The sequence below is a fragment of the Oryctolagus cuniculus genome, chromosome 12 (genome assembly GCF_051225735.1).
Source record: "Oryctolagus cuniculus isolate XC-2025 breed Fujian yellow rabbit chromosome 12, ASM5122573v1, whole genome shotgun sequence".
Classification (NCBI taxonomy): domain Eukaryota; kingdom Metazoa; phylum Chordata; class Mammalia; order Lagomorpha; family Leporidae; genus Oryctolagus; species Oryctolagus cuniculus.
This window is the reverse complement of record NC_142878.1, coordinates 65,940,874-65,968,459: the sequence shown is the minus strand read 5'-3', so window position 1 is coordinate 65,968,459 and position 27,586 is coordinate 65,940,874. Positions and strand designations below refer to the sequence as shown.

Here is a 27,586-nt window from a genome sequence, read left to right as displayed (position 1 = left end):
TCTCTCTCTCACTGTCCACTCTGCCTGTAAAAAAAAAAAAAAAAAAAAAAAAAAAAAAAAAAAAAAAAAGATGAGAGAGCAAGCTCTATCTTCCATCTGCTGGTTCACTCCCCATATGCCTGCAACAGCCTAGTCTATGCCATGCCAGAGGTCGGAGCCCAGCAACCAATCTGGGTCTCCCACATGGGTGAAGGGATCCAAGGACTTGAGTCATCACCTTCAGCCTCCCACAGTGGTCAATAGTGTGAAGCTAGATTGACAGTAGAGGTGGGACATAATAACATAGGCACTGAAATGAAATAAGAGTATCCCAAGCAGCATCTTAACTAACCATTGTACCAAACACCCGCCCCACTTCCCTTCATTTTTTTTAAAAAGGTATGTTTATTTATTTGTGGCAGAGTGACAGAGAAAGAGAAGAGAGATCTTCCATCCACTGCTCCCTAATGGCCACAATGGTGAGGGCTGGGCCAGGCCAAATCCAAGGACCCAGAACTCCATCTAGGTCTCCCATGTGGGTGTCAGGGTCCCAAGTAATTGGGCCATTATCTGTTGCCGTCCCAAGTGCATTAGCAGGAAACTGAATCAGAAGTAGGTCAGCCGGGACTCAGAACAGCACTCTGATATGGGATACCTGCATTGTAAGTGGCAGATTAACTTGCTGTGCCACAACACAGGCCTCTATCTTCACTTTTTAAATAGCTGCATGTCAGTAATATAACTGCATTATAATTTATTTAGCCACTTATTTAAAAACAATGTTTACTTGAAAGGCAGAGCAACACACATGCACACACACACGTGAACACACATACATATAGAGCACTCTCCAGCTGCTGTTTTACTCACCAAATGCCTGCAGTAGTCAGGCCTGGACCAGGCCTAGGCTAGAAACCACCAGGTCTATCACATGTGTAGCAGGGACCCAACCACTTGAGCCATCACCTGTAGGTATGCATTACCAGGAAGCTGAAATACAAAGTAGAGGAACTGGATCTGGAACCAGTATTCTGATATAGGATGTGGGTGTGCCCAGCAGTGGCTTAACCTGTTACATCACAACACCCATACCTAACCACTCATTTTTGGTGAAACCAGACATTATTTTCAGTATTTCTCTATACAAATAATAGCTATTGGTAGTATTTACTCTGAAGTATAATTTAGTGGGTGAAATCTACATGCATTTACCGTGTTCATAACTCTGTATTCTCTTGTCAATGCTGTATTTATTTTACTAATTGAGTTTTAGATTTATGTGTGCTTTTTTTTTTTTTTTTTCCAGGCAGAGTGGACAGTGAGAGAGAGAAAGGTCCTCCTTTTGCCGTTGGTTCACCCTCCAATGGCCACCGCTGCCGGCGCACCGCGCCTATCTGAAGGCAGGAGCCAGGTGCTTCTCCTGGTCTTCCATGGGGTGCAGGGCCCAAGTACTTGGGCCATCCTCCAATGCCTTCCTGGGCCACAGCAGAGAGCTGGCCTGGAAGAGGGGCAACCGGGACAGAATCCAGTGCCCCAACCAGGACTAGAACCCGGTGTGCCGGCGCCACAAGGCGGAGAATTAGCCTATTGAGCCGTGGCGCCAGCCCTAGATTTATGTTTTAAAAGATTTAAATCTTCAGGCTGGTGTTGTGGTGTAGCAGGTAAAGCCACTGCCTGTAGTGTTGGTATCCCATATGGGCACTGTTTCTAGTCCTGGATGCTCCACTTCCAGTCCAGCTCTCTGATATGGCCTGGGAAAGCAGCGGAAAATGGCCCAAGTCCTTGGGCCCCTGTACCTGCATGGGAGACCTGGAAGAAGCTCCTGGCTCCTGGCTTTTGGACTGACGGAGCTCCAGCTGTTGCGGCCATCTGGGGAGTGAACCAGCGGATGAAAGACCTCTCTCTCTCTCTCTATGCCTCTCCTCTCTCTGTGTAATTCTGACTTTCAAATAAATAAATAAATATTTTAAAAATATTTAAATCTTTTCAATTGTTAGTGATATCATAAATCAGGTTCATTCTATTCCCTTTTGAAGGTTTTAATGATGTGGAAATTGTTTACAAATAAAGTCCCAAAGAGTTCCTGTATTATCATGAATATATTTTTTGGCAATAAAAGTATAAATTTTTGTATAAAATTTTACTTATTATTTAATTTGATTTTAAAAGCAGAGAGAGGGAGGAAGACACAGACACATCCAGGGAGAGAGAAAGAGAAAGGGAGAGAAAGAGAGCCAGCAGATAGTTGGCAACATCTTCCATCTACTGGTTCACTTTTCATATGCCTGCAATAGCTGGGGCTTAACAAGTATGAAGCCAGTAGCCAAGGATCTCAGTCCAGGTCTCCCATGTGATTAGCAGGGACTCAAATACATGAACCATCATCTCTTATCTTCTAGGGTACACATTAGTGGGAACTAAAATCACTTGACACCAGGATTCAAACCATGTACCTCAGTATGGGATGCGGGAATCCAAAGTGATGTCTTAACCACTGCTCCAAATACATGTCCCAGAAAAAACTTCTGAATGGCTAATAAAAGTTATTAAGGGGGATGTTGTTGCGCAGTGAGCTAAGCTGCCACCTGCAGTGCCAGCATTCCATATTTGAGCACAGGTTCAGGTGCTCTGCTTCTGATATAGCTCCCTGCTAATGTGCCTGGGAAGTCAACAGACGAAGACCCAAGTGCTTGGGGCTCCTGCCACTCATGTGGAGGACCTGGATAGAGCTCCAGCTTCCCGGCGTCTGCTATTGCACCCATTTGGGGAGTGAACCAGTGGATTAAAGATATCTCTCTCTCTCTTTCTCTCTCTCTCTCTCTTATTCTGCCTTTCAAATAAATAAATAAGTCTTCAAAAACAAGTTAATAGGTATTCTCATTGGGTTATATAATTCAGTACTCTAAATCACCACTTTTTATTTTTATTTATTTATTTGACAGATAGAGTTAGACAGTGAGAGAGAGAGAGAGAGAGAGAAAGATCTTCCCTCCGTTGGTTCACCTCCCAAATGGCCACTATGGCCAGAGCTACGCTGATCCAAAGCCAGGAGCCAGGTGCTTCCTCCCGGTCTCCCATGCGTGTGCAGGCGCCCAAGCACTTGGGCCATCCTCCACTGCCCTCCCAGGCCACAGCAGAGAGCCCCCTCCCGGTCTCCCATGCGTGTGCAGGCGCCCAAGCACTTGGGCCATCCTCTACTGCCCTCCCAGGCCACAGCAGAGAGCTGGACTGGAAGAGGAGCAACCGGGACTAGAACCCGGTGCCTACATGGGATGCCGGCGCCATAGGTGGAGGATCAACCCAGTGAGCCACAGCACCGGCCCCAATTACCACTTTTTTTAGCTAGGGATGCAACAAATTTCTCTAACATTAAAAAATAATATCAATTAATTTATGCCATTGGAAATGGAATTTCCCAAGATATAAAGTATAAAAGGCTCCTGACTTTAATGTAATTTGAAAATTCTTAGATTACTTAAGTAGTAATTGACATTTCACTTTGAATAAATAATACTAAGAATTTTTTGCTTTCCAAAAGTTAATAAATTGTCTTTAGATGAAGTGGTGATTTTAGTGTCCTGATAATCCCACACTTATACTATAAAATTTGGAGACTAGAAATTGGGAAGTTGAAATCCCCTTGTGATATGGAAGCCCTTCTGTACTCTGGGAGGTAGAACTTCAGGGTTGCAGCCCTGTTCCTCCTCAGAATTTAATTTGTTGCCTCAAAAGTAAGAAAACTTCTTGATGAAGCAGCATTATCATTGTAGAAAAAAGCACTTTGGAGTCAGACAGATTTAGAGTTGAAAAGCAACCTTAACAGGTGAAATGTTATTTAACCTCCTCAAACCTGTTTTTCTGATTATAAAATGGAAATAGGAGCAACTTCTCTTTAGGGTGCTAAAAGCAGTAAATGCAAGCATGAATGTACTAGATCTGATACTAGCTAGACACATCTATTTTTTAATAATATACTTTTTTAATTTATTTTTTTAAGGAATACAAATTTCATAAATACAACTTTAGGAATACAGTTATTCTTCCCACCACACTAGCCCTCCCACCCTTTCTCCTCCCTCTCCCCTTGCCAGTCCCAATCTCCATTAAAATTCATTCCATTAACTTTGTACACAGAAGACCAACTCTATACTAAGTAAAGATTTCAACAATTTGCCCACACACACATGCACACGCAAAAAAAACTGTTTAAAAACTAGTTTTATAGTTAACTCTCAATACAACTCATTGAGGACAGACACATCTTGCTTTCTTTTTTTTTTTTTTTTTTTTTTTTTTTTTTTTTTTTTTTTCTTAATCTATTTGAAAGGCAGAAAGAGAGAGACAGATCTTCCATCCAGGGTTCATTCCCCAAATGGCTTCAATAGTTGGGGTTGGGCCATGCCAAAGCCGAGAGGCCAGAGCTCCATCCGGGTCTCCTATGTGGGTGCAGGAGCACCAAACACTCAGACCATCTTCCACTTTCACAGGCACATTAGCAGGGAGCTGGATTGGAAGTGGAGCATCCAGGACTCAAACCAGTGCTCCAATATGGGATCCTGGAGTCACAGGATTTTTTTTTAAGTGTTAACAGTCTTTAAAAAAAAAAAAGATTTATTTATTTGTTTATTTGAAAGGCAGAGTTACAGAGAGGCAGAGGCAGAGAGAGAGAGAAGTCTTCCATCCACTGGTTTATTCCCCAAATGGCCACAATGGCTGGAGCTGGGCTGATCTGAAACCAGTAGCCTGAAGTTTCTTCCAGGTCTTCCATGCAGGTGCAGGGGGCTCAAGCACTTGGGCCATCCTCCACTGCTTTCCCAGGCCATAGCAGAGAGCTGCATTGGAAGTGGAGCACCAGTACTTGAACCAGCACCCACATGGGATGCCGACACCACAGCCCAGAGCTTTAACCCACTGTGCCACAGTGCCAGCCCCTATCCATTGCTTATAAATTTTTCCCATCCATTGTTTTTTTATCCTCAGCTAGAAGTAATTGAATGTTTGTCATATCATATTTGATCATATTAATACCAGTTAACTTCTGTTGAGTACCTACTGTGTACCAGACAGCATTATAGGAACTTTACATCCATCTGTTTAATCCACACAAAACTCTGAGGTAAGTAATAATGTCCTCATTTTGTGAGGAAATTGATGCAGGAAAGTTAGTAGATTGTATGAGAATATATGTTAGGCAGCAATGAGAAATTATGCTTTCGTTCTCTATATATTATATATCTAAAAATAATCAAGTAGTTTGTTTCAACATCAGACATAAAGGGAAACACGAATCAAACTTGATATGCTAAAAAGCAGGTTATTCTCAAATTGTAACATTTGTATTATTAAGAGAATCTGTTTTGTTGTGTGAGGCAATCATGGTTGTGGTAAAACTCTTGTTATTTCAGTTGAAACATATTTTAATGGTAAATGAGTAATTTCCCAGTCTTCTCTTATAGCATAGTCTTAGTGGGAAATTTGAGAGCATTTATTTTGTTTCCACAGGGTCGGAATCTGGCAGATCTTCGCCGTAGCCAGGTCCGGGGCACGTTCACCATTAGCACTACTCTTCGGTTGGGAAGACAAATTCTGGAGTCTATTGAAAGCATCCATTCTGTGGGATTCTTACACCGAGACATTAAACCGGTAGGGGCCTTTTCCACCCAGAGCTGTTTGTTACTCCATTTGACACAATAAATTACAAATGTAGCTTTGTGTATTTGCAGTAGCTAAATACAAGGTAATATTTTTGTTTCTATACTGATCTGGAAGGAAAAATGTAATTTTCCTCTTGATTTTTTTTAAGTGGTAATTACAAAATAGTTTATTTTCAAGAACTTTGTTGTACAATGAAAATACTACTTGGAAGTCAAATTAAAAATGTTTTATGCTTGACTATAACTATTACGAGTGTTAACAATTGTACCAAATTGGTAGTTACTTTTTAGATTTCTTTTTCCTGATAATGGTTTTAAAAATATATCTATGTTGCTTTTAGATGTTCACATTGTATTCTTGAAACTGTTCCTTGATTCTCAAACTGTGTTTATAAGAAACTGTCATTGGGAAAGACCTTCTTCTCCTGAGTGCTACTATAGAAAAACAGTGATGTTTTTGTTTGGTTTGTTTTGTTTTTATGAGTTTTTTTTTTCCTATTCTCTTTCTCTTAGAAATTATTGTTTCTATAGCTGTGGAAAAAATCTTTCATAGTTTTTCCTTTTCAGTGTTTTATTGTCTGTTAGGGGAGATGACCCATTTTTAATACACACCATATGTAGTAGAAATTTATCCTATATTGGTGTAGTTGAAAAGTGCATTTCTTTGTTACACGATTTCTAAAATTACATAAGTGTCAACAAAAGTAATATGGTAGAGTCAGATTGCATGTGGTGCAGCCTTTATCTTGCTCCCAATTCTAAGTCATTTGGGAACCATGGTGATTGAAAAGTTTCCATTTTCATGAGAAAATTCCAAAAGGAGAATGATATTTTATAAGGAAAGCTAACAATTATTTTGTAGTTTGCTTTTTCTCCTTCTCGTATTCCCTTATTTATATATTCATCTTTTCAAGTTTGTGGTCACTTAACATTACAGTGATTTTTATTAAGGGAAGAATACAAAGTATATTCTCCTTAAGTCTATTAAACTTAGTAAAATTCTATTTTGTTATGCTTATGGAGATTTCTTTATTTTTATCTTTATTCATTTGATAGGCAGAGAGACAGAGTAAGACAAAGAACACAGCCGGCGCCACGGCTCACTAGGCTAATCCTCCGCCTTGCGGCGCCGGCACACCGGGTTCTAGTCCCGGTTGGGGTGCCGGATTCTGTCCCAGTTGCCCCTCTTCCAGGCCAGCTCTCTGCTGTAGCCAGGGATTGCAGTGGAGGATGGCCCAAGTGCTTGGGCCCTGCACCCCATGGGAGACCAGGATCCTGCCATCGGATCAGCGCGGTGCGCCGGCTGCAGTGCGCTAGCCGCAGCAGCCATTGGAGGGTGAACCAACGGCAAAGGAAGACCTTTCTCTCTGTCTCTCTCTCTCTCACTATCCACTCTGCCTGTCAAAAAAAAAAAAAGACAGAGAACACTTGCTAATTCACTCCCAAATGCCCACAATGGCTGAGGCTGGGTCAGAGCTAAAGCTGGGGCCTAAGAATGAAATCCAGGTCTCCCATGTGGGTAGCAGAAACTCAATTACTTGAGTAACTGTGCCTCCCAGTGTCTGTATCAGCAGGAAGGTACGGTCTTGGATCAAACCTAGGTATACTGATGTTGGATGCAGGTGTCTTAACTACTATGCTAAATGCCTTCCCTTTTAAATTTCTTTCTTTCTTTTTTTTTTTTTTTTTAAGATTATTTATTTGAAAGGCAGAGTTACAGAGAGGCAGAGGGAGAGACAGAAAGGTCTTCCATCTACTGGTTTACTCCCCAAATGGCCACAACGAACAGGAAGCTGGAGCTTCTTCCGGGTCTTCCACGTAGGTGCAGGGACCCAAGCACTTGGGCCATCCTATGCTGCTTTCCCAGGCCATAGTAGAGAGCTGGATTGGAAGTGGAGCAGCTGGGATTCAAACTGACACCAATATTGGAATGCTGGCACTGCAGGTGGTGGGTTTACCCACTATGCCACAATGCTGGCCCCTCCTTTTTAAATTTCTGAGCTGTGAATTTTTTTTGACCCATCTTTAGTTTCTCTTATTTTCAAAAATAGGAGTTGGGTTGACATTTGCACAGTGACTTGGAAATAGAATTTCAAGGAACTTAGACTTCTGATTAAGTCATTGTTATGTTGTATGTCATTTTAATGATTGTTTAATTTCTTTTTTGCTAAAAGTTTACCTGATGCTAGACTTGAAAAGATTCCACAACTAAATTATATATTGATATTTAGTAAATGTCACTAACTAAAATCGTATGCTTAGAACGTGTTTTATATAGCATTTCAATAGAAATAGAGTTAAGATTTAAGTAAGGTAATATGTAAGGACTATGTTTTATAAAAAATACATGTATTTTCCTTCTTTGTTTTTCTAGTCAAACTTCGCCATGGGTCGCTTTCCTAGTACGTGTAGGAAATGTTACATGCTTGATTTTGGCTTGGCTCGACAATTTACCAATTCCTGTGGTGACGTCAGATCAGTAAGATTTTTCATATTATCGTTAAATATTTGAAAATTAATCTTTAATTTGTACTTTTACTCCTTTTTAAAAATACTGATCACATCTAAGAATGGATGCCACCTAAGAAATGGCCTATATATTTTATGATTAAATTATGGAATGGAATTAAGCTTTTTTTATTGAAAGTTGATGATTTTAAAAATGTACATTGGAGGCAGGTTTAGAATGGTGTTAGAGTAAGACTATACATTAACCCGTTGGGATTAGGGATCTTTTTTGTAGTCTGAGGCCTTTTGACAAACTATAATTCTTTTTTTTTTTTTTTTTTGGTTAAGATTTTTATTATTTATTTGCGAGAGAGTTACAGACAGAGAGGGAGAGATATAGAGAGGCTTAGCCTACTGCACCACGGCGCCAGCCTGATAAGCTATAATTCTGTTGTTAAACTTTTCAACTTCAACTTCAGAAATCACTTGTTTCTCCTTAGTGTTATTCTTTATTTAATACAACATAGTCATCATACCTTTTTTTTGAGATTTATTTACTTATTTAAGAGGCAGAGAGAGAGAGAGTCAGTCTTCCATCCACTGGTTCACTCCCCAAATGTACACATGGCTGAAGCTGAGCCGATCCAAAGCCAGGAGCCAGAAGCTTCTTCTGGGTCTCCCAAGCAGGTACAGGGGCACAAGGACTTGGACCATCCTCCACTGCTTTCCCACATTATAGCCGAGAGCTGGATTGGAAGTGGAGCAACCGGGACATGAACTGGTGTCCATATGGGATGCCGGCACTGCAAGTGGTGACTTTACCTGCTATGCCACAGCATTGGCCCCTTCATCATACTTCTTTAAGCAAGCTACCTTTTAGATTTCCTTTGAAATGTTTTCCTGTTAAACACAGTATGTAGTCATTCTCATAGGCAGTTTCTGGTGCCTACTTCTGGCATATGGGTCATCCTATGCTAGTTCTTTGAAAACCTCATGATTTTTTGTTAGAAATGAGGTATTATGGATAGTATATTGTTAGAACTCTGTGTACTGGTCTTATTCCAGGAACTGCTATTATTATTGGTTTGTTCAGTCACTGGATGATTTTGGTAAAGTCAGCTCCACTGTCCCACACACATATGTACCATGTTAAGTCTTCGTTGTGGCGTCTCATGAAGGTGCATCTGTAAGTGTGCCCTGGGGTAGCAGTGGGACTGGTGAAGCTTGTTTCTACTGTTTTCCTGACTACACCTGCACTTGCCAGGACTTAGCCTTCTCGGGAAAGGCAGCTGGAGGCAGGAAGTGTTGAAGTCCTGCTTCTCCCAGAAAACAAGCCTTCTGGCTGAGAGCTGAGGAAGCGGAGAGTCCTGTGTTTTGACTGCAGTTATCTCAGTGGAGTCACCCTTGCTGAGCTCAGGTGGGGTGGCAGCAGCCTTGGTTGAGATACCACAGACCTCACCTTTCTCAATGAATTTTCAGACATTTTCTTGAAAGAAGGTATTTTCTGATTTGTTGTTTGCCTTTCTGATCATTTCTAGAGACTTTAAGCGACTGTTTTTTAAATTATTTTCAGCAGTTTCACTGGAGAGTGGCTCAGGAAGCTCCACACATTGTCACATGGCAGTTATCTCCCATGGCAGTCCTTCTGATATTTACTTTAAATTTTATTTATTTATTTTCATTTTATTTGAGAGACAGAAAGGGATCTTCCATTAATTGGTTTACTCCTCAAATATCTGCCACAGCTGAGGTTAGGCCTATGGAAGCCTTTGGGTCTCCCACATGGCAAAGACCCAAGTACTTGAGCCATTACCTGCTGCCTTCCAGGGTGTGCATTAGTGGGAAACTGGGTCAGAAGTAGAGGAGCTGGGACTTTATCCAGGCAGTCCAGTGTAGGGTGTGAACATTCCAAATGGGGTCTCAGCCACTGCATCTCATGCCCTCCCTCTGATGTTTAGTTTTTACCTTTAGTTTTGTTTTCACCGAGTTACAGATTGTGATTAGTGTTCATGCTACTGTTTTGATTGAATTATCTATATGATAAGGGTTATTACATAAATGCAAATTATATTTAAAATATAAGAAAATTTAAGTACTTAGAAATTATGAGAACCTCTCTTCACCTCTAGTGATAGTATATTGTTAACATATAGTAAGGCAGGTAATGAACTTAGGTTCAGTGTAACTTACTAGATTTGAATGTATTTGGAGTCTCATTTCTTTTCTTTATTTTGTAAGATTTATTTTATGAGGCCAGTGCTGTGACATAGCAGGTAATGCCACTGCCTGCAGTGCTGGCATCACATATAGGTGCCAGTTCAAGTCCCAGCTGCTCCACTTCTGATCCAGCTCCCTGCTAATGCGCCTAGGAAGACAGTGGAAGATGGCCCAAATACTTGGTCCCCTGTCACCCATGTCGGAGACCTGGATGAAGCTACTGGTTTCAGATAAGACCAGCTCTGGCCCTTACAGCCATTTGGGGAGTGAATCAGCAATGGAAGATCTTTCTCTCTCTCTCTCTCTCTCTCTCTACCTTTCAAATAGATAAATAAAAAAGATTTATTTATTTGAAAGGCAAAGTAACAGAGAAGTAGAGACAGAAAGAGATCTTCCATCCACTGGTTCACTCCCCAGATGGCCTTGATAGGGCTGAGCCAGGAATCAGCTACTGCATCTAGATTTCCGACGTAGGTTCAGGGGCCCAAGTACTTGAGCCTTCTTGTACTGCATTCCCAGGCACAGAAGCAGGGAGCTGGATTAGAAGTAGAGCAGCCAGGACTCAAAATGGCACTCTAATATGGGATCTGGTGTCCCAGGTAACAACTTAACCTGCTGTACCACAGTGTTGATCCTGGAATCTCATTTCTATTCCAAATATCAGATTTTCATTTTTTAGAACATTACATTATTGTTATGTTTAATGAGTACATATTATGTGTGAGGCAGAGATCTAGATTCTGGTACCACTGCAGTGAACATGCAGACAAAAAAAGGGAATTATGGTGGTTATATTTTAGAGTAGAAAACAGATAATACATAAATCAGTATATAATTTTAGGTTGTGATGCTATGAAGAAACAAAAAGCAGATTATTTTCAGAGAGAGTTATAGACAGCGAGACTTTTGGAGGTGTTAGAAAGGATTTCTCTAGGTCAGATTAGCACTTTGAAAGAGAAAGAAGGTGATTGAGTGATATGCAAAAGAATGATTATTGTGGCAGATCATAGTGTAAGCAGTGTAAGAAGTTGTATTAGCTTTTCATTGCTACAATGAAATACAATTTAATAACTAAGACAAGCTATTTATGAAGGAAAGAGACTTATATTGACCCACAGATTTGAAGACCAAGATTGGACAGCTCCATTGGTATGACATCTGGTGATAGAATTTTTTTTTCTCTCTCTTTTTTAAAGATTTTATTTATTTGAAAGACAGAGGTACAGTCTGAGAGGGAGAGACATAGAAAGAGGTCTTCCATCTGCTGGCTCATTCCCCAAATGGCCACAACAGCCGGAGCTGTGCCAATCCGAAGCCAGGAGCCAGGAGCCAGGAGCTTCTTCTGGGTCTTGCATATGGGTGCAGGGACCCAGGCACTTTGGCCATCTTCTGCTGCTTTCTCAGGCAATAGCAGGGAGTTGGATCGGAAGTAGAGCAGCCGGAACTCAAACCCATGCTCATATGGGATACCAGCACTGCAGGAGGAAACCTAAAACCCACTACATCACAGCACCGCCCTTCCCCCTCTTTTGTTTTTAAAAGACAGTTTTTATATAACACCTTTAAAGCTTATAATTTTAATTAAAACATTTGTGGGTAATAAAAGCAGTTTTATTGTCACTATAGATACCAATAAGAAACAGTAGTTGGTCCATTAGTTGAAAAGGTTAATTAAGGATGGGGTATCCATGACACAAATATATATGCTTTTGACATTTTTTGTGTGTGTTTTTCTCTGTTTTAAAGGTCTTTTTACTTGGCGATAGTTTAAAACTCACAAGAAGTTGCAGAAATAGTACTGTTAGTACTTTCCTCTAATGACAATCTTACATAGTTGCAGTACATTGTCAACACTGGGAAACTGATGTATGTACAGTGTTAATTCAGGAATAGATTTTAGTCAGATTTTACCAGTTTTTGTATGTAGTTTTTTTTTTTTTGGATGGGAGAAGTTATATATGAAATTTTATCACATGTATAGATTCATATAACGAACATCATAACCAGAACAAAAAACTATTCCATCACCACAAAGTAATAGATACTCAACTGAGTGGTTTTGTTTTGTTTTGTTTTTTTTCCTGAGTGGTTTTGTGAGCCTCTACTATTCATAACCTTTAAGATGTATTAGTTTTGGGGCTGCCACTGTGGTGTAACAGGTTAAGCTGCTACCTGCAGTGCTGGCATCCCATATTTGTGCCAGTTTGAGTCCTGGCTGCTCCACTTCTGATCCATCTCCCTGCTAATGCATCTGGGAAGTCAGTGGAAAGATAGCCCAAATGCTTGGGCCCTTACACTTATGTTGGGGTCCTGGATGAAGCTCCTGGCTCCTGGCTTCGGTCTGGCTCAGCCTTGGCTGTTGAGGCCATCTGGGGAGAGAACCAGTGGATGGAAGACCTGTCTCTCTCTCTTCCTCTGCCATTCTTTTTCTCTATAATTCTGGCTTTCAATAAATAAATAAATAGTTTTTTTTTTTTAAAAAAAGATGTATTAGTTGTATTGAACAAGGTTGTATAGTACAAAGAAGTCCTGAACCATATATATCTAACAACATCCTGGTCCAAGCAGTTTCAAAATTGAGCTTGTGTTTACTTGATGATTTGAATCTGCTTGTTCATTTGCTTCCCTCCTGCTTTTAAAGCATGTCCCAGTTTCCTCAGCCCTTCAGCTAGCATCTCACATTCCTTTATGTCTCTGGGAACAGCGCCTTTTCTCCTCCGGCTGTCTTCCTAATTCTTCAGCTGAAACTTCCAGAGCCTAGGGCTCTAGTGACCAGGGGAAGAAAAAATTTAAAAGTTAGCATTCCAGAATTTTAGCTGAATTGTACTTATTTCCATTGAGAGTTTTATTACATGGTTCTCCTTGTGTTTTGTTTTCCTGATCATTTCTCTTTAGTTATCAATAGGCCGAGGCACGTTCCTCAACTCTCCCTTCTCTTTGTAGGTTTTTTCTCCCAAGAGTTCTTCCTTTCTCAAAAATTTATGCCCTCCTTCACCTCCATACTACTACCGGCCCTATGCCAATTGTTTTAATAAAACATGTTCTTAGATTATTAAGCACTGTCACTTTGTACTTTTTCTTTAAAGAAATGTTTGTAAATATAATTATATGGAGCAAAAATGAAAGAATTTAAAATCCATCCAAATTAAACACTTTTGTTCTTGAAAGATACTGTCAAGCAAATGAAAAGACAGACTGTGAAAAATACTTATGAAAGACATCTTAAAAAGGACTAACATTTTGAATCTATGAGAGCTCTTAGAACTCAATAAGAAAAACAAACAACCCAATAAAAATGAGCAGAAGATTTGAATAGCCCTTTCATTAAAGAGTAGACATGCTTGGCAAATAATAATATTAAGATGCTCAACAGCATTCATCATTTGTGAAATGCAAATTGAAGCCATGGTGAGATAACACTGTATACCAGTTAAAATGGCTAAACTGAAAAACATAGAAATCAGTGCTTGTCAGAAACTGGGTTGGACTGGGAGTGAAGGGATTGGCTACAAAGGGGCTTTAAAGAAACTTTGTGGGGTGATAGAAGTAGTCTATATCTTTACTAGAATGATATTTACAGAACTTCATATCTTTGTCAAAACTCACAGAATTGTATGTACCTGAAGTATGTAAATTATGCCTCAATAAGCCTGACTTGAAAAGAATTTAAAAGGTAAACAGTGAAACAGATCTCCCATTTGAACTCTGTCTATCGCAAATCTATTGATTTTCCATGCTGCCCCTGGTCCTTCCACCTACGTCTCACATTCACCTTTGGACTGTACTGTTATTAGTTTCTTAGTATATTCTTGTACAGTTTCTTTATGTGCATGTGATAAATACATATGAATATTGTTTTCCCCTTTTTATTCAGAAGATAGCATGATATTCCATACCCTTCTTTTTTTCCTTAACAGATAATCTAGGTGATTGTTCCATGTCAGTATATAGAGCTTTTTCATCTTTTTTTGCAGCTATAAAGTATATATTTTTAAAAGATTTATTTATTTATTTGAAAGGCAGAGTTATAGAAAGGCAGAGAGAGAGAGAAAGAGGTCTTCCATCGGCTGGTTCACTCCCCAGATGGCCTCAATGGCTGGAGCTGCGCCTATCCGAAGCCAGGAACCAGGAGCTTCTTCTAGGTCTCTCATGCAGGTGCAGGGGCCCAAGGACCTGGGCCATCTTCCACTGCTTTCCCAGGCCATAAACAGAGAGCTGGATCAGAAGACTTGAATTGGTGCCTATATGGGGCGCTAGTACTTCAGGCAGTGGCTTTACCCACTACACCACAGCATTGGCTCCTGCAAAGTATTTGATTGTATGAATGTATTGTAATTTATTTATTCTGCCCCCTATTGGCAGAAACCTGAATCTCTCCCAGTCTTTTGCTGTCACAAACATTGATGTGTACTAGATGATTTTGTTCATCTATAAGTCTACATATGCAAGTAAATCTGTAAGATAAATTTTTAGAAGTTAAATTGCTGAGTCTAAGAGAATATGCAGTTGAAGTTTTTAAAAATTATTTATTTATTTATTTATTTGAAAGACAGTAGTGTAGTGCCCTACACAGCACTCTGGCCTCAGAATCAGCTCTTAAGGCATTCGGATCTCACTAAAAAGCCCATGAGAGCATTTCAGGCATGGAAAGCCAAGACACTGTGGTAATAAATGACCTACATGAAAGACCTTTGTGAGTGAGATCCCAGTGGAAAGAAGGGGCCATCAAAGAAGGAGGTATCAGAGAGGAGAGAACTTCCACTTTGCTCATGGCCCTATCTAAATACTTATAAAGTTTATGGACTTGAAAGGCTTCCATAGCCTCGGCAGCTCATGACAAGATCTTCGGATGATCGCTGACATCATAAATAAAAGTGTCACTTGTTAAATCAACAACAGGAGTCACTGTGTACTTGCTCCTCATGTAGGACCACTGTCCTTAATGAGTTGTACTATGAGAATTAACAGTAAAACTTGTCTTCAAATAATACTTTATACTTTGTGTGTCTGTGTGGGTACAAACTGTTGAAATCTTTACTTAGTATAGAATTGATCTTCTGTATATAAATATAATTAAAAATGAATCTTGGAGCCGGCACTGTAGCTCACTTGGTTAATCCTCCACCTGTGCCACCAGCACTCCATATGGGTTCTGGGTTCTAGTTCCCGGTTGCTCCTCTTCCAGTCCAGCTCTCTGCTGTGGCCTGGGAAGGCAGTGGAGGATGGCTCAAGTGCCTGGGCCCCTGCACCCGCATGGGAGACCAGAAAGAAGCACCTGGCTCCTGGCTTTGGATCAGCACAGCACCGGCCATTGTGGCCATTTGGGGAGTGAACCAATGGAAGGAAGACCTTTCTCTCTGTCTCTCTCTCTCACTATCTATAACTCTACCTCTCAAATTAAAAAAAGAAAAGAAATGAAATGAATCTTAATGAAGAATGGGATGGGAGAGGGAGTAGGAGATGGGACGGAGTGGAGGTGGGAGGATGGATATGGGGGGTGGGGGGGAAGAACTGCTATATTCCGAAAGTTGTACCTATGAAATTTATATTTATTAAATAAAAACTTTTTAAAAAACATTAGAATATCCAATCAATTGTGTGTATCTAGCCAGATAAGGGAGAGAAAAAAGTTAAAAGCATATATAAGAAAATACCCTTCTTTGGGGCTCAGTCTTTTTACATACAAATCCAACTGGGCTTTATGCCAGCATAATAATAAAAGACTATTTCCTGGCAAAATAAATAAATAAGGTGATTGAATTTCCTTGAACAAGTATTTTTTTGATTAGTTGTATCAAGATTTATTTTCTAAACAGCTGATTGATTCTCTTTACCTATGTTTCAACCTTTCCATGGCAGAAGTAAGGTCAGAACCAGGCCAGTAATACTTGTAAATGAAGAGTCTCCTGGGCCTGTCTTGGCTAGAATTCATCAGGGGGAGTCTTGATGCCCACTTAACTGTGGACTGAGCTGCAGAATATGATAATAGATGTGGAAATTTTCATCCTCACAGTTATTAGAATGACAACATCTGGGCAAAATTGTATGCCACCAAGATAATTTTGTCTTAGCTGAAGGCTATGTCAAGTAATGAATAAAAGAACAACATCTGAAATGTTATTTACCTAACAGAGTTGATAGTAACTTCTTATATATCCTCTTAGACATATCTAGAAACAGAAATCTCTGACCTTGGCATTCCATCAACAAAACTGAGAATATTATATATTCTTATTAGTCATGATATCTTATGAAAATATTCAGATGTATTGAATGGTTGTCAAAGAAGTGACAGCCAAGACAATAAAGAGGATTTTATTTTATTTATTTATTTTTTTGACAGGCAGAGTTAGACAGTGAGAGAGAGACAGAGAGAAAGGTCTTCCTTTTTCCATTGGTTCACCCCCCAAGTGGCCGCTGCGGCTGGCGCATTGAAGCTGGCACTCTCTGCCGGTCTGAAGCCAGGAGCCAGGTGCTTCCTCCTGGTCTCCCCTGTAGGTGCAGGGCCCAAGGACCTGAGCCATCCTCCACTGCACTCCCGGGCCACAGCAGAGAGCTGGCCTGGAAGAGGAGTAACCGGGACAGAATCCGGCGGCCCAACCGGGACTAGAACCTGGGGTGCCGGTACCGCAGGCAGAGGATTAGCCTAGTGAGCCGCAGCGCTGGCCAATAAAGAGGGTTTTAAAGAGTTATAGAAACTTCTGTTATAGACACTTGTCATTAGAGAATATTTTTAAATACCTAAGTCTTTTTTTTTTTAAAGATTTATTTATTTATGTGAAAACCAGAGTTACACACAGAAAGGAGAGGCAGAGAGAGGGACGTTTTCCATCAGTTGGTTTACTCCCCAGTTGGCCGCAATGGCTGGAGCTGTGCTGCTTCGAAGCTGGGAGCTTCCTCTGGGTCTTACCACATTGGGGTAGGGACACAAGGACTTGGGCCATCTTCTACTGCTTTCCAGGCCATAGCAGAGAGCTGGATTGGAAGTGGAGCAGCCGGGACTTGAAACAGTGCCCATATGGGATGCTGGCACTGCAGGCGGCGGCTATACCTGCTATACCACAGTGCAAGCCCCTATATTTAATTCTCTCTCTCTCTCTCTTTTTTTTTTTCCATTTTCAATGTAAGATTTTTATTTTTTTTATTTTTTTTCTTATGGATTACAATGGCTTCCCCCCCCCCATAACTTCCCTCCTACCCACAACCCTCCCCTTTCCTGCTCCCTCTCCCCTTCCATTCACATCAAGATTCATTTTCAATTCTCTTTATATACAGAAGATCAGTTTAGCAATATATTAAGTAAAGATTTCAACAGTTTGCACCCACATAGAAACACAAAGTGAAAAATACTGTTTTGGTACTAGTTATAGCATTAAATCACAATGTAAAGCACATTAAGGACAGAGATCCTACATGAGGAGTAAGTGCACAGTGACTCCTGTTGTTGACTTAACAAATTGACACTCTTGTTTATGGCATCAGTAATCACCCTAGGCTCTTGTCATGAGTTTCCAAGGCTATGGAAGCCTTTTGAGTTCACAACTCTGATCATATTTAGACAAGGTCGTAGTCAAAGTGGAGGTTCTCTCCTCCCTTCAGAGAAAGGTACCTCCTTCTTTGAAGACCTGTTCTTTCCACTGGGATCTCACTCGCAGAGATCTTTCATTTAGTTGGTTTTTTTTTTTTTTTTTTTTTTTGCAAGAGTGTCTTGGCTTTCCATTCCTGAAATACTCTCATGGACTTTTCAGCCAGATCCACATGCCTTAAGGGCTGATTCTGAGGCCAGAGTGCTGTTTAGGACATCTGCAATTCTATGAGTCTGCTGTGTATCTCACTTCCCATGTTGGATCGTTCTCTCCCTTTTTTATTCTATCAGTTAGTATTTGCAGACACTAGCCTTGTTTATGTGATCCCCCTGGCTCTTAGTCCTGTCATGATCAATTGTGAACAGAAATTGATCACTTGGACTAGTGAGATGGCATTGGTACATGTCATCTTGATGGGATTGAATTGGAATCCCCTGGTATGTTTCTAACTCTACCGTTTGGGGCAAGTCAGCTTGAGCATGTCCCTCTCTTTTTTTTTTTTTTTTTTTAAGATTTATTTATTTGAAAGAGTTATACAGAGAGGAGAGGCAGAGAGAGAGGTCTTCTATCCAATGGTTCATTCCCCAGTTGGCTGCAACGGCTGGAGCTGTGCCGATCTGAAGCCAGGAGCCAGGAGCTTCTTCCAGGTCTCCCACACGGGTGCAGGGGCCCAAGGATTTGGGCCATGCTCCACTGCTATCCCAGGCCATAGCAAAGAGCTGGATTGGAAGTGGAGCAGCTAGGACTAGAACCAGCAGATGCCGGTGCTTCAGGCCAGGGTGTTAACCCACTGCGCCACAGCGCCGGCCCCTGTATTTAATTCTTAACAACAACAAAAATATTTAAAGGAAAAGAGAATTGAGAGAAGAATTAGCTTGAATGGATTAAAAATAGAGATTACGCAATGAGCTTCCACATAGTGGAAGAAGAATACAGATTTTTTTTTTCCTTGTGCTGTAGCATATGACCAAAATTGTTCTGGCAAGTAAGGATTTTTATTTATTTTCATTTTATTTGGAAGGTGGAGGGCCAGTGCTGTGGCACAACAGGTTAAAGCCACAGCCTGCAGTACCAGCATCCCATATGGGTTTCAGTTCAAGTCTTGGCTGCTCCACTTTCCATCCAGTTCCCTACTAATGCACCTGGGAAAGCAGCCAAGGATAGCCCAAGCCCTTAGGCCCCTGCATCCATGTGGAAGACCCAGAAGAAGCTTCTGACTCCTGGCTTCGGCTTGGCCAAGCCTGTCCATTGTGGCCATTTGGGTAGTTAACCAACAGATGAAAGATATCTTTCTTTGTCTCCTCTCTCTCTCCCTCTCTCTCTCTCTCTCTCTAACTTGGCCTTTCAAATAAATGAATCTTTAAAAACAAACCAAATGAATGGTGGAGAGACAGACACAGGCAGAGAGATTGTCCATCTGCTGGCTTACTTCCCAAGTTGTGGCCTCTCTGGCTCTCATTAGCAGGAGGCTGGAATTGGAAGTGGAGCCAGGACTTGAACCAGGAACTCCAATATGGGATGCAGGCATTCCAAGCAGTGTCTTATCTGATGTACCAGATGCTCACCCCTTTGTAAGGATTGTTAAAAATAATCATGACTCCTCATGATCTTTATATATTTATTTGGCCACAGAACCTGAATTTTAATGTGTATACTGTAATGTTTAACAAAAGTCTAATTATATGAAAACATTTAATTTTCTCCACTGTGTGGAGTTGTATGCATGTCATTAAAAACCACTACATTATTTTAATGTAGGTATAAAGTAACAGGACTAAAACAAAACTAAAATAAGCAATTTTTTAAGATGTGTTTTAGAGATACTCTTCAATTTTCCATAATTTCAAATTCAAAAGTTAGAAATTAAATAGTGTTTTATTATGACAGTAATGGGCATATTTATCACATTTTCTTCATTGGCTCAAGTGTATTGAGCTTGTTGCTATTTGAAGTTCATTTATTCTTTTCTTGGCTTTGTTGTAGCCTCGAGCTATGGCAGGCTTTCGAGGGACGGTTCGTTATGCATCAATCAATGCTCATCGGAACAGGGTAGGTATCCAAAATAGTCGTATATGTTTAAGTGTGCTTATGGCTTGAATCACAGTAACAACTTTTTTTAAAAAGATTTATTTATTCATTTGAAAGTCAGAGTTATACAGAGAGAGAAGGAGAGGCAGAGAGAGAGAGAGAAGTCTTCCATCCACTAGTTCATTCTCCAGTTGACCGAAATGACTGGAACTGTGCTGATCTGAAACCAGGAGCCAGGAGCTTCCTCTAGGTCTCCCACGTGGGTGCAGGGGCCTAAGGGCTTGGGCCATCTTCCACTGCTTTCCCAGGCCATAGCAGAGAGCTGGATCGGAAGTGGAGCAGTTGGGACTCGAACCAGCGCCCATATGGGATGCCAGCACTGCAGGAGACCGCTTTACTTGCTGTGCCTCAGCGCTGGCCCCAACTTTATTTATTTATTTTTTTTAAGTATTTCTGTTTTATTTGAAAGGCGGAGAGACAATGAAACAGAGATCTTTCATCCTCTGGTTCACTCTCCAAATGTCCTCAGCCCGGTCTAGGCCATGCCAAAGCTAAGAGCCAGGAACTCAGTCTGGGTCTCCCATGTGGGTGGCAGGCATCCAAGTACTCGAGTCATTATCTGCTGCCTCCCAGGGTGTATATTAGCAAGAAGCTGGATTGAAAGTGGGACCAGGGCTTAAACTCGGCACTCTGATATGGGATATAAGCATCCCAAGTGGTGTCATAACTACTGTGCCAAATGTTTGTCCCTAAATTAACTTTACACTAGAATATGAAGATATTCAAAATGTTTGTGGAAAAGTGGAATTAAGAGATAAGATTATTTGAATACAAAACAATTTTGAAATCCCTTTAGTTTTTTCATGACAGGTATTTTTCATGATCTTTTTGAAGACCCCTTGTACAAAAGTATGAAATGGTATTTGGTAGCAGAGAATTCCTTCTGTAGCTACAAAGTTACTTGGCATGGTTATTCTAGTTCAGTTTTGTTGTTGTTTTGTGGCACTGATGATAGGGAGTTAAGGAACTGATAAAAAGAAAGGTGGATAATGGATGTGTGCAGATGCATTGAAAATAAAATTGCCTGAAAAGATAATAGCTAAATATACTTATGGCTATTTATTTATTTATTAGGAAATCTGTGTCCTTAATTATGTGTAAGTATTAACAAATTTAAAGCAGAATTTTGAAGAGATACAACATCTGGTATCTATTTCAAGAAATTATTTGGGAATATTATACCATCAGTACCTTAGGAAATGTAGTAGTCATCATTTTATCTATACTATGTATTTAATCTGTGATATTTCCTTCCCATCAAACCTTTTGTTTTCATGAAAATCTCTAGTATATACAACTTTAAACTTTGAATTTTAGTAAACTATACCTTTCCTATTGTTAAGTTTTTAAAATTTCAATCTCTCTCTCTCTCTTACTTATTTTGATTTTGTTGTTCTGCTCTACTTTTTATTTCTTTTCATCCTGGCTTTTAATTATGAGTAAGGATGGTGGGCATTACATGGATTTTCAATCTGTGGACGTGTTTGCATGGAGTTTAGAAATTTAAAAAGTGATTCCTTAGTAAAATAAATAGATACTTTGGTAAATAAATTGATACTTTGGTACCTTGTTCCTGTAATGTGAAGCTAAAATTACTTTAATGAAAATTTGGCCACTGCTAAATATAGTAGGAAGAATATGCGGTGGTCTTACATGCTTTGTACTGGTTAATTTGGTATTTGATGATATGATTATAAATTGAAAATAATAAAGATATTTTTATCAGTGTTAGCACTTTACCAAACATCTCATTTGGTTTGATTCACTGTTCTGGTCTTTGATATCCAGTTATTGAGCCTTAAAAAAAGTGCTTTTATTTTTTGGGTGGATTACAATAAAATTTTAGAAATACTAGGTTTTTCAGTTTATTATACTAAAGAAGTAAGACAGCGTTGTAATCTTTGAAATATAATAGTGTTTTTGAAATAAGCTAAAACATTTTCAGAGTTTATGATTGCTATATGTTTCCAAAATAGCTGGTATAAAAGATTATATACTTTATGAGTTTTTTTAAATAGTTTTTTTTAAGATTTATTTTATTTGTTTGAGAGGCAAAGTTACAGAGGGTGAGAGATATAGAGAAAGAGAAATCTTCCATTCACTGGTTCACTCCCCAAATGGCTACAATGGATGGGGCTGGGTCAGGCTGAAATCAGGAGCCAGGGGCTTCATCCAGGTCTCCCACTTGGATTCAGGACTTGAATCATCTTCTGCTGCTTTCACAGTTGCATTAGAAGGGAGCTGGATCAGAAGTGGAGCAGCCAGTACTAGAACTGTGCCCTTATGGGATGCCAGCATAGCAGGTGGTGGCTTAACCCATTGTGCCACAACGCTGGACCCTACACTTTATTTTTTCATCCTACAGAGAGATGTCTTCTAAATGTCTCTTTAGCATAGAGTGTTCTAACAGTTACTCTGTTATCTTGCTTCTTATTTTTTGTTCATCTAACCTTGGTAGAGGAATATGGTAGTGTACAGAATAGCAATGATTCTTTTTAAAAATTGATTGATTAATTTGAGAGGCACAAATGCCCACAAGAGCTAGGAGACCAAAGCCAGGAGGTGAGAACTCAATCCAGGTCTCCCAGGTGTACCTGGAACCAGCTGCTTGAGCCAGTACTGCTACCTCCCAGGATCTGCATCAGCAAGAAGCTGTAATCAGGAGTCATGTGGGATGCAGGCACCTTAAATACCAGGCCAAATACCCACCCCAGAGCTGTAATTCTTAACCTTCTCTGCTCCTAACAGATCTGGGAGGTAGATGTTCTGCACAGTAACATAGCTTCACAGCTTCACAACAACTGTTCATTTACTAGTAGAGCCTCCAGAATTAGAATTGCTTATTGAATTTAATGTTAATTCTAACATACTTTTTTCCTCCATACTCTGTGACCCAGATTTGATAATCTCTAAGAAAATGCACTTCATTTCTATATTTTTCATTCCTTAAACCTTAAATTATTTTTAAAGATTTATTTATTTTTTGAAAGGCAGAGTTACAGAGAGGCAGAGGCAGAGAGAGTGAGGGAGGGAGGGAGGGAGAGAGAGAGAAAGAGAAAAAAATCTTCCATGTGCTGGTTTAATCCCAAATGACTACAATGGCCAGAGCTGAGCCTATCCAAAGCCAGGAGCCAGGAGCTTCTTACATATCTTCCACGCAGGTGCAGGGGCCAAAAATTTGGGCCTCTACTGCTTTCCCAGGCCATAGCAGAGAGCTGGATCAAAAGTGGAGCAGCTATTACTTGAATCAGCATCCATATGGGTGCTGGCACTGCAGGTGGTGGCTTTACCTGCTATGCCACAGCACCATCCCCAGACCTTAAGTTTTTAAGATTAATTTATTTATTTGAAAGGCAGAGCTACAGAGAGGCAGAGAAAGAGAGAGAGAAGTCTTCCATCTGCTGGTTCACTCTCCAGATGGCTGCAATGGCCAGAACTGTGCCATGTCTCCCTTGTGGTTACAGGGGCCCAAGGACTTAGGCCATCTTCTACTGCTTTCCCAGACCATAACAGAGAGCTGAATTGGAAGTGGAGCAACCAAGACTTAAACCAGCACCCACATGGGATGCCAGCACTGCAGGCCATAGCTTTACCTGCTATGCCACAGCGCCGGCCTGCAGCAGAGACTTTTAAGCACTTACATTCTGTTCATTCCATCCTATTTGCTGTCTTACATATTAATCATTTGTTAATGTATGTTAATTGTAAATACTTTGAAGAAATTATTTTACTTTTTTTTTTTTTTTTTTTTTTTTTGGTTCAGTGGTTACTATTGAGAAATTCCTTTTTTGGGGGGGATACTTGCATCATCTCTTTGTCATTGGTGTCCAGCACATAAACTAAAACTTACATAAATATGGATTTTTATCAATTCTATTTGGAATTTGTGCTTTCTAAATCTGAACTTCCATGTCTTTTATTGGTCCTGAAAGATTCTCAGATATTACTAAATATTGCCCCTTTCCTTTCTCTCTAAACCTCCTTTTTCCAGATCTCTAAGCCTTTTAAACTTACTGCCAGATTTTCTAACTATTTCTGTCTCTGTGCTGCACTTTAATCATTTCTTCAAATCTGTCATCCTTGTTCTTATTCTGCATTTTGTTTAGCTTTTAACCTGTTCATTCAATTTCTAGATTTGTTTTCTAATATGAATGTAATTATTTTATTGTATTGTATTTGGAAGACAGAGAGAGAGAGATCTTCTATGTGCTGGTTTACTCACCAAATGTTTCCAACAGCCGGGGCTAGCCCAGGCAGGGGCCAGGAAGAAGTCAGGAGCCTGGAACTCGATTCTTTTCTTGCACATGTATAGTGAGGAACCAAATACTTGAGCCCTTGTCTGCTGCTTCCCAGGGTGTGGAATTGCAGGAAGCTAGAATTGGAAGTGGAGCTGAGATCCAAACTGAAGTACTCCATTTTGGAATTTGTCCTTCCAAGTGGCTTCTGAAGCATCTTACCAACCTGTCCCCTTTTTATTTGTCTTTTGATAGAGTAAAGTTCCTTTCTCATGACTTTGATTCTAGCTTTCAATTAAACATTTTAAATATTCATATTCTGTATCCTGTAATTCCTTTTCTAAGATCATTGAGTATCCTTCTCTTGATAACTTCTTGTGATATTAGTTTATGAAAGCTTGCTTCCTAATATATTTTGTAATTTTGAATAATAAGCCTGTGTTTGGCGAGGCTTTCCCTATAGGATTCCTATGAGGCCTGAATTTAAAGGTACTTTTGTATCAAGAAAATGTTCATTTGTGCCTGTCATTACTTAGGACATGAGCATCCAGAAAACATTTTAAGTCAATTTCTATGCTTGGGTTTCCAAACCACACAGGTAGTATAAATTTAACCTCCAGATTTGAATAGGGGTCATGCCTGTGGCAACAAATTCTCAAGGCAATTTTTTCTTAACCACTCACTTTGCTCCTGTGATAGTGCTTAAATATACAAATAAAATCAGTACAGTGGAATGAACACAGCAACTGTTGTGCTTGTGGTGTATCCCTTTTAGGATCCTTGCTATATGGTAGGGGTGAGATATTTCAGTTACTACTCCTGTTGCTAGGTAGGCCTGTGGGCTTTACACTGTCCACCTCCTGGTTGATAAACGTTGTGACAAATGCCTTCAGAATAGCCAGAGTTTCCACATCAGCTTTTCCTGTGGCCAGTTTGACCAAAATTTTGTTCTTAGGCTTTCTCTTCTTACTGAACTCTGACTGACTGTTAATTATATTTTTTCTACTATTTCTGGGTTTTGGGGTATTCTTTTTTATCAAAAAGTTTTCAGTATATATTCTGCCATATAGGATGCTATATAACCATGTAGATATATAGATATATTTACCAGGAAATTTTATGGGAAATACATTAAAGTTTTTAGACTAATAAGATGGAGCAAATGGTTAGGTCTTAATGTCATGTACTCACAGGGAGTAATAATGCAATGTGACTGAATTCTTTCTTGTTTATGAAGGAAATGGGAAGACATGATGACCTTTGGTCCTTATTCTACATGTTGGTGGAATTTGTGGTTGGTCAGCTGCCTTGGAGAAAGATAAAAGACAAGGTAATTTTAGAAATGTCCATTTTGATAGAAAAGAAAAAATTTTCTCCTGAGTAAGCATTTTTATTGAAAATATACTTTATAAGTCTTATAATCTGAAAGCACTTTCACAATATCCCAATATGCAATTCTTTTCTATGAGCTGATAATATTTTTTCTATGTACATGGAGAATAGATGCTAATTTTAGTCATTACTTCAGATTTTTTATGGTCCTCCCTCTTAGCTTTTTAAAAGTATTTAAATATAGCTGGCAACGCGGCTCACTAGGCTAATCCTCCGCCTGTGGCGCTGGCACCCCAGGTTCTAGTCCTAGTTGGGGCACTGGATTCTGTCCCGGTTGCTCCTCTTCCAGTACAGCTTCTGCTGTGGCCCGGGAAGGCAGTGGAGGATGGCCCAAGTGCTTGGGCCCTGCACCCGCATAGGGAACCAGGAGGAAGCACCTGGCTCCTGGCTTTGGATCAGCTCAGTGCACCGGCCGTAGCAGCCATGGGGGGTGAACCAAAAGAAGGAAGACCTTTCTGTCTGTCTCTCTCTTTCTCACTGTCTAACTCTGCCTGTCAAAAATATATATATATATATATATATATATATTTAAATAAATAAATGGCTTATTTGAGAGAGAGAGATCCCCATCTGCTAGTTCACTCCCCAAATGCCCACAATAGCTATATGTGGGTCAGGCCAAAGCCAGGAGCTGGTAGCTCCATCCAGGTCTCCTGTACTGGTGGCATGGACCTAAGTACTTGAGCCGTCACCTGCTACTCCCAGGATTTGCGTTCGCAAGAAGCTGGAAGCTGGAGTGCAGCCTAGGCTTGAACCCTGGCACTCTGGTGTAGGATGCAGGTGTCACAAGCGGCATCTTCACTGCTGTGCCAGTCACCCGACTCCCTCTGCCCCACTCCTTTTTTTAATTTCACTAGTTCTCTTTTTTTCTAAGTCAAATGAGGTTTAGTTTTTTGTCACACCCGGATTATTTGATTTGAAAATTGTAAATATGTGTAAATAAAGAAAAGCAGATCAGATTTAACTCTTTCTTTCAAGGACCATCAGTTGGCTGAGGCAGAGCTCTCTGTTTTCTTCTGCCTTACAGCTTCCCCCACGCCTGCCAAAAGCACTGTGCATTAAAGCTTGTTAGGCAGAGCTCAGTTCTTGCTTTCTGCTTACTTACCCACTATCTCATTTCCTACTATATACCCTTGAGACAGTTACCAAGGAGCTCTTAGTGCATAGCTGCCAAGAAAAATTGACTTTGGTTCCTTTTCTTTTTACTTCCCAGGAGCAAGTAGGCTCTATTAAGGAGAGGTATGACCATAGGCTCATGTTGAAACATCTCCCTCCAGAATTCAGCATCTTTCTGGACCATATCTCTTCTTTGGATTATTTTACAAAGCCAGACTACCAGGTAACCATCTTTGTGAGCTGTGTAGATTAATTGTTCTTAGTCTCTGCCTTCACTCCTTGTAGCTGTGAGAGTGTTATAAATGCATATGAGAGGTACTTAGAATTATGCTATTTTAACTCATTCTGAGAAATAGGGTGAAATTAACTGATGATGACACAGTCTGTGTATGTGTGTGTTTCCTCTCTTATGGTTAAAATTACTTCATTAAAGTTTTAGATTTGTTTGTTATTTAACCAATTTTACTGTCCCATTTGTGATTTATTTGTTGTATAGAACTTCTGAGAGTTCAGGTTATATAATTCTATCGCTAATTTGTTGACCAGAGGAAATGTCTAGCTAGGAAATGTATCTGTTGAGGAACTTAAGTGCTGCGTATCATATGTTAATATGCTATGGGACAGCAGAGAGTGAAGATTATTGGCTTCCGTTTCCTCTGTTTGTTAGTTAATAATTTCCTTAGAACATCAGTTAATGAGACCTCCTAAGGGTCAACAAGGTTTACCACAAATTGCATCCCTAACACTGGCCAGCTGTGTTTCAGAAGATTGTGTTGCTCATAGGGAGAACTTGATTAGTGCTTAATGCAAAACAATTGTTACTACTGAAAACATAAAGCTACACATAGATTAACCATAATAAGATATATTA

General features: G+C 40.0%; 1 protein-coding gene and 1 long non-coding RNA gene across 5 annotated transcripts in view; one reads left to right on the top strand and one right to left on the bottom strand.

Moving 5' to 3' along the window:
• The window catches only part of LOC149123090 (uncharacterized), a 29,669-nt gene extending 28,705 nt beyond the window's left edge, over positions 1 to 964 (bottom strand). The window contains exon 1 of the long non-coding RNA XR_016218062.1: positions 850 to 964. This is a non-coding gene — a long non-coding RNA (uncharacterized LOC149123090). The remainder of the gene's footprint in view (positions 1 to 849) is intronic.
• TTBK2 (tau tubulin kinase 2) overlaps positions 1 to 27,586 on the top strand; it is a 164,641-nt gene that overhangs the window by 92,896 nt on the left and 44,159 nt on the right. For all 4 annotated transcript variants that reach the window (XM_008269122.5, XM_008269121.5, XM_008269119.5 and 1 more), the window contains 5 exons: positions 5,482 to 5,622; positions 8,008 to 8,112; positions 19,868 to 19,933; positions 25,445 to 25,537; positions 26,813 to 26,938. In XM_008269122.5, coding sequence (XP_008267344.1) covers positions 5,482 to 5,622; positions 8,008 to 8,112; positions 19,868 to 19,933; positions 25,445 to 25,537; positions 26,813 to 26,938 — 531 coding nt within the window. The remainder of the gene's footprint in view (positions 1 to 5,481; positions 5,623 to 8,007; positions 8,113 to 19,867; positions 19,934 to 25,444; positions 25,538 to 26,812; positions 26,939 to 27,586) is intronic.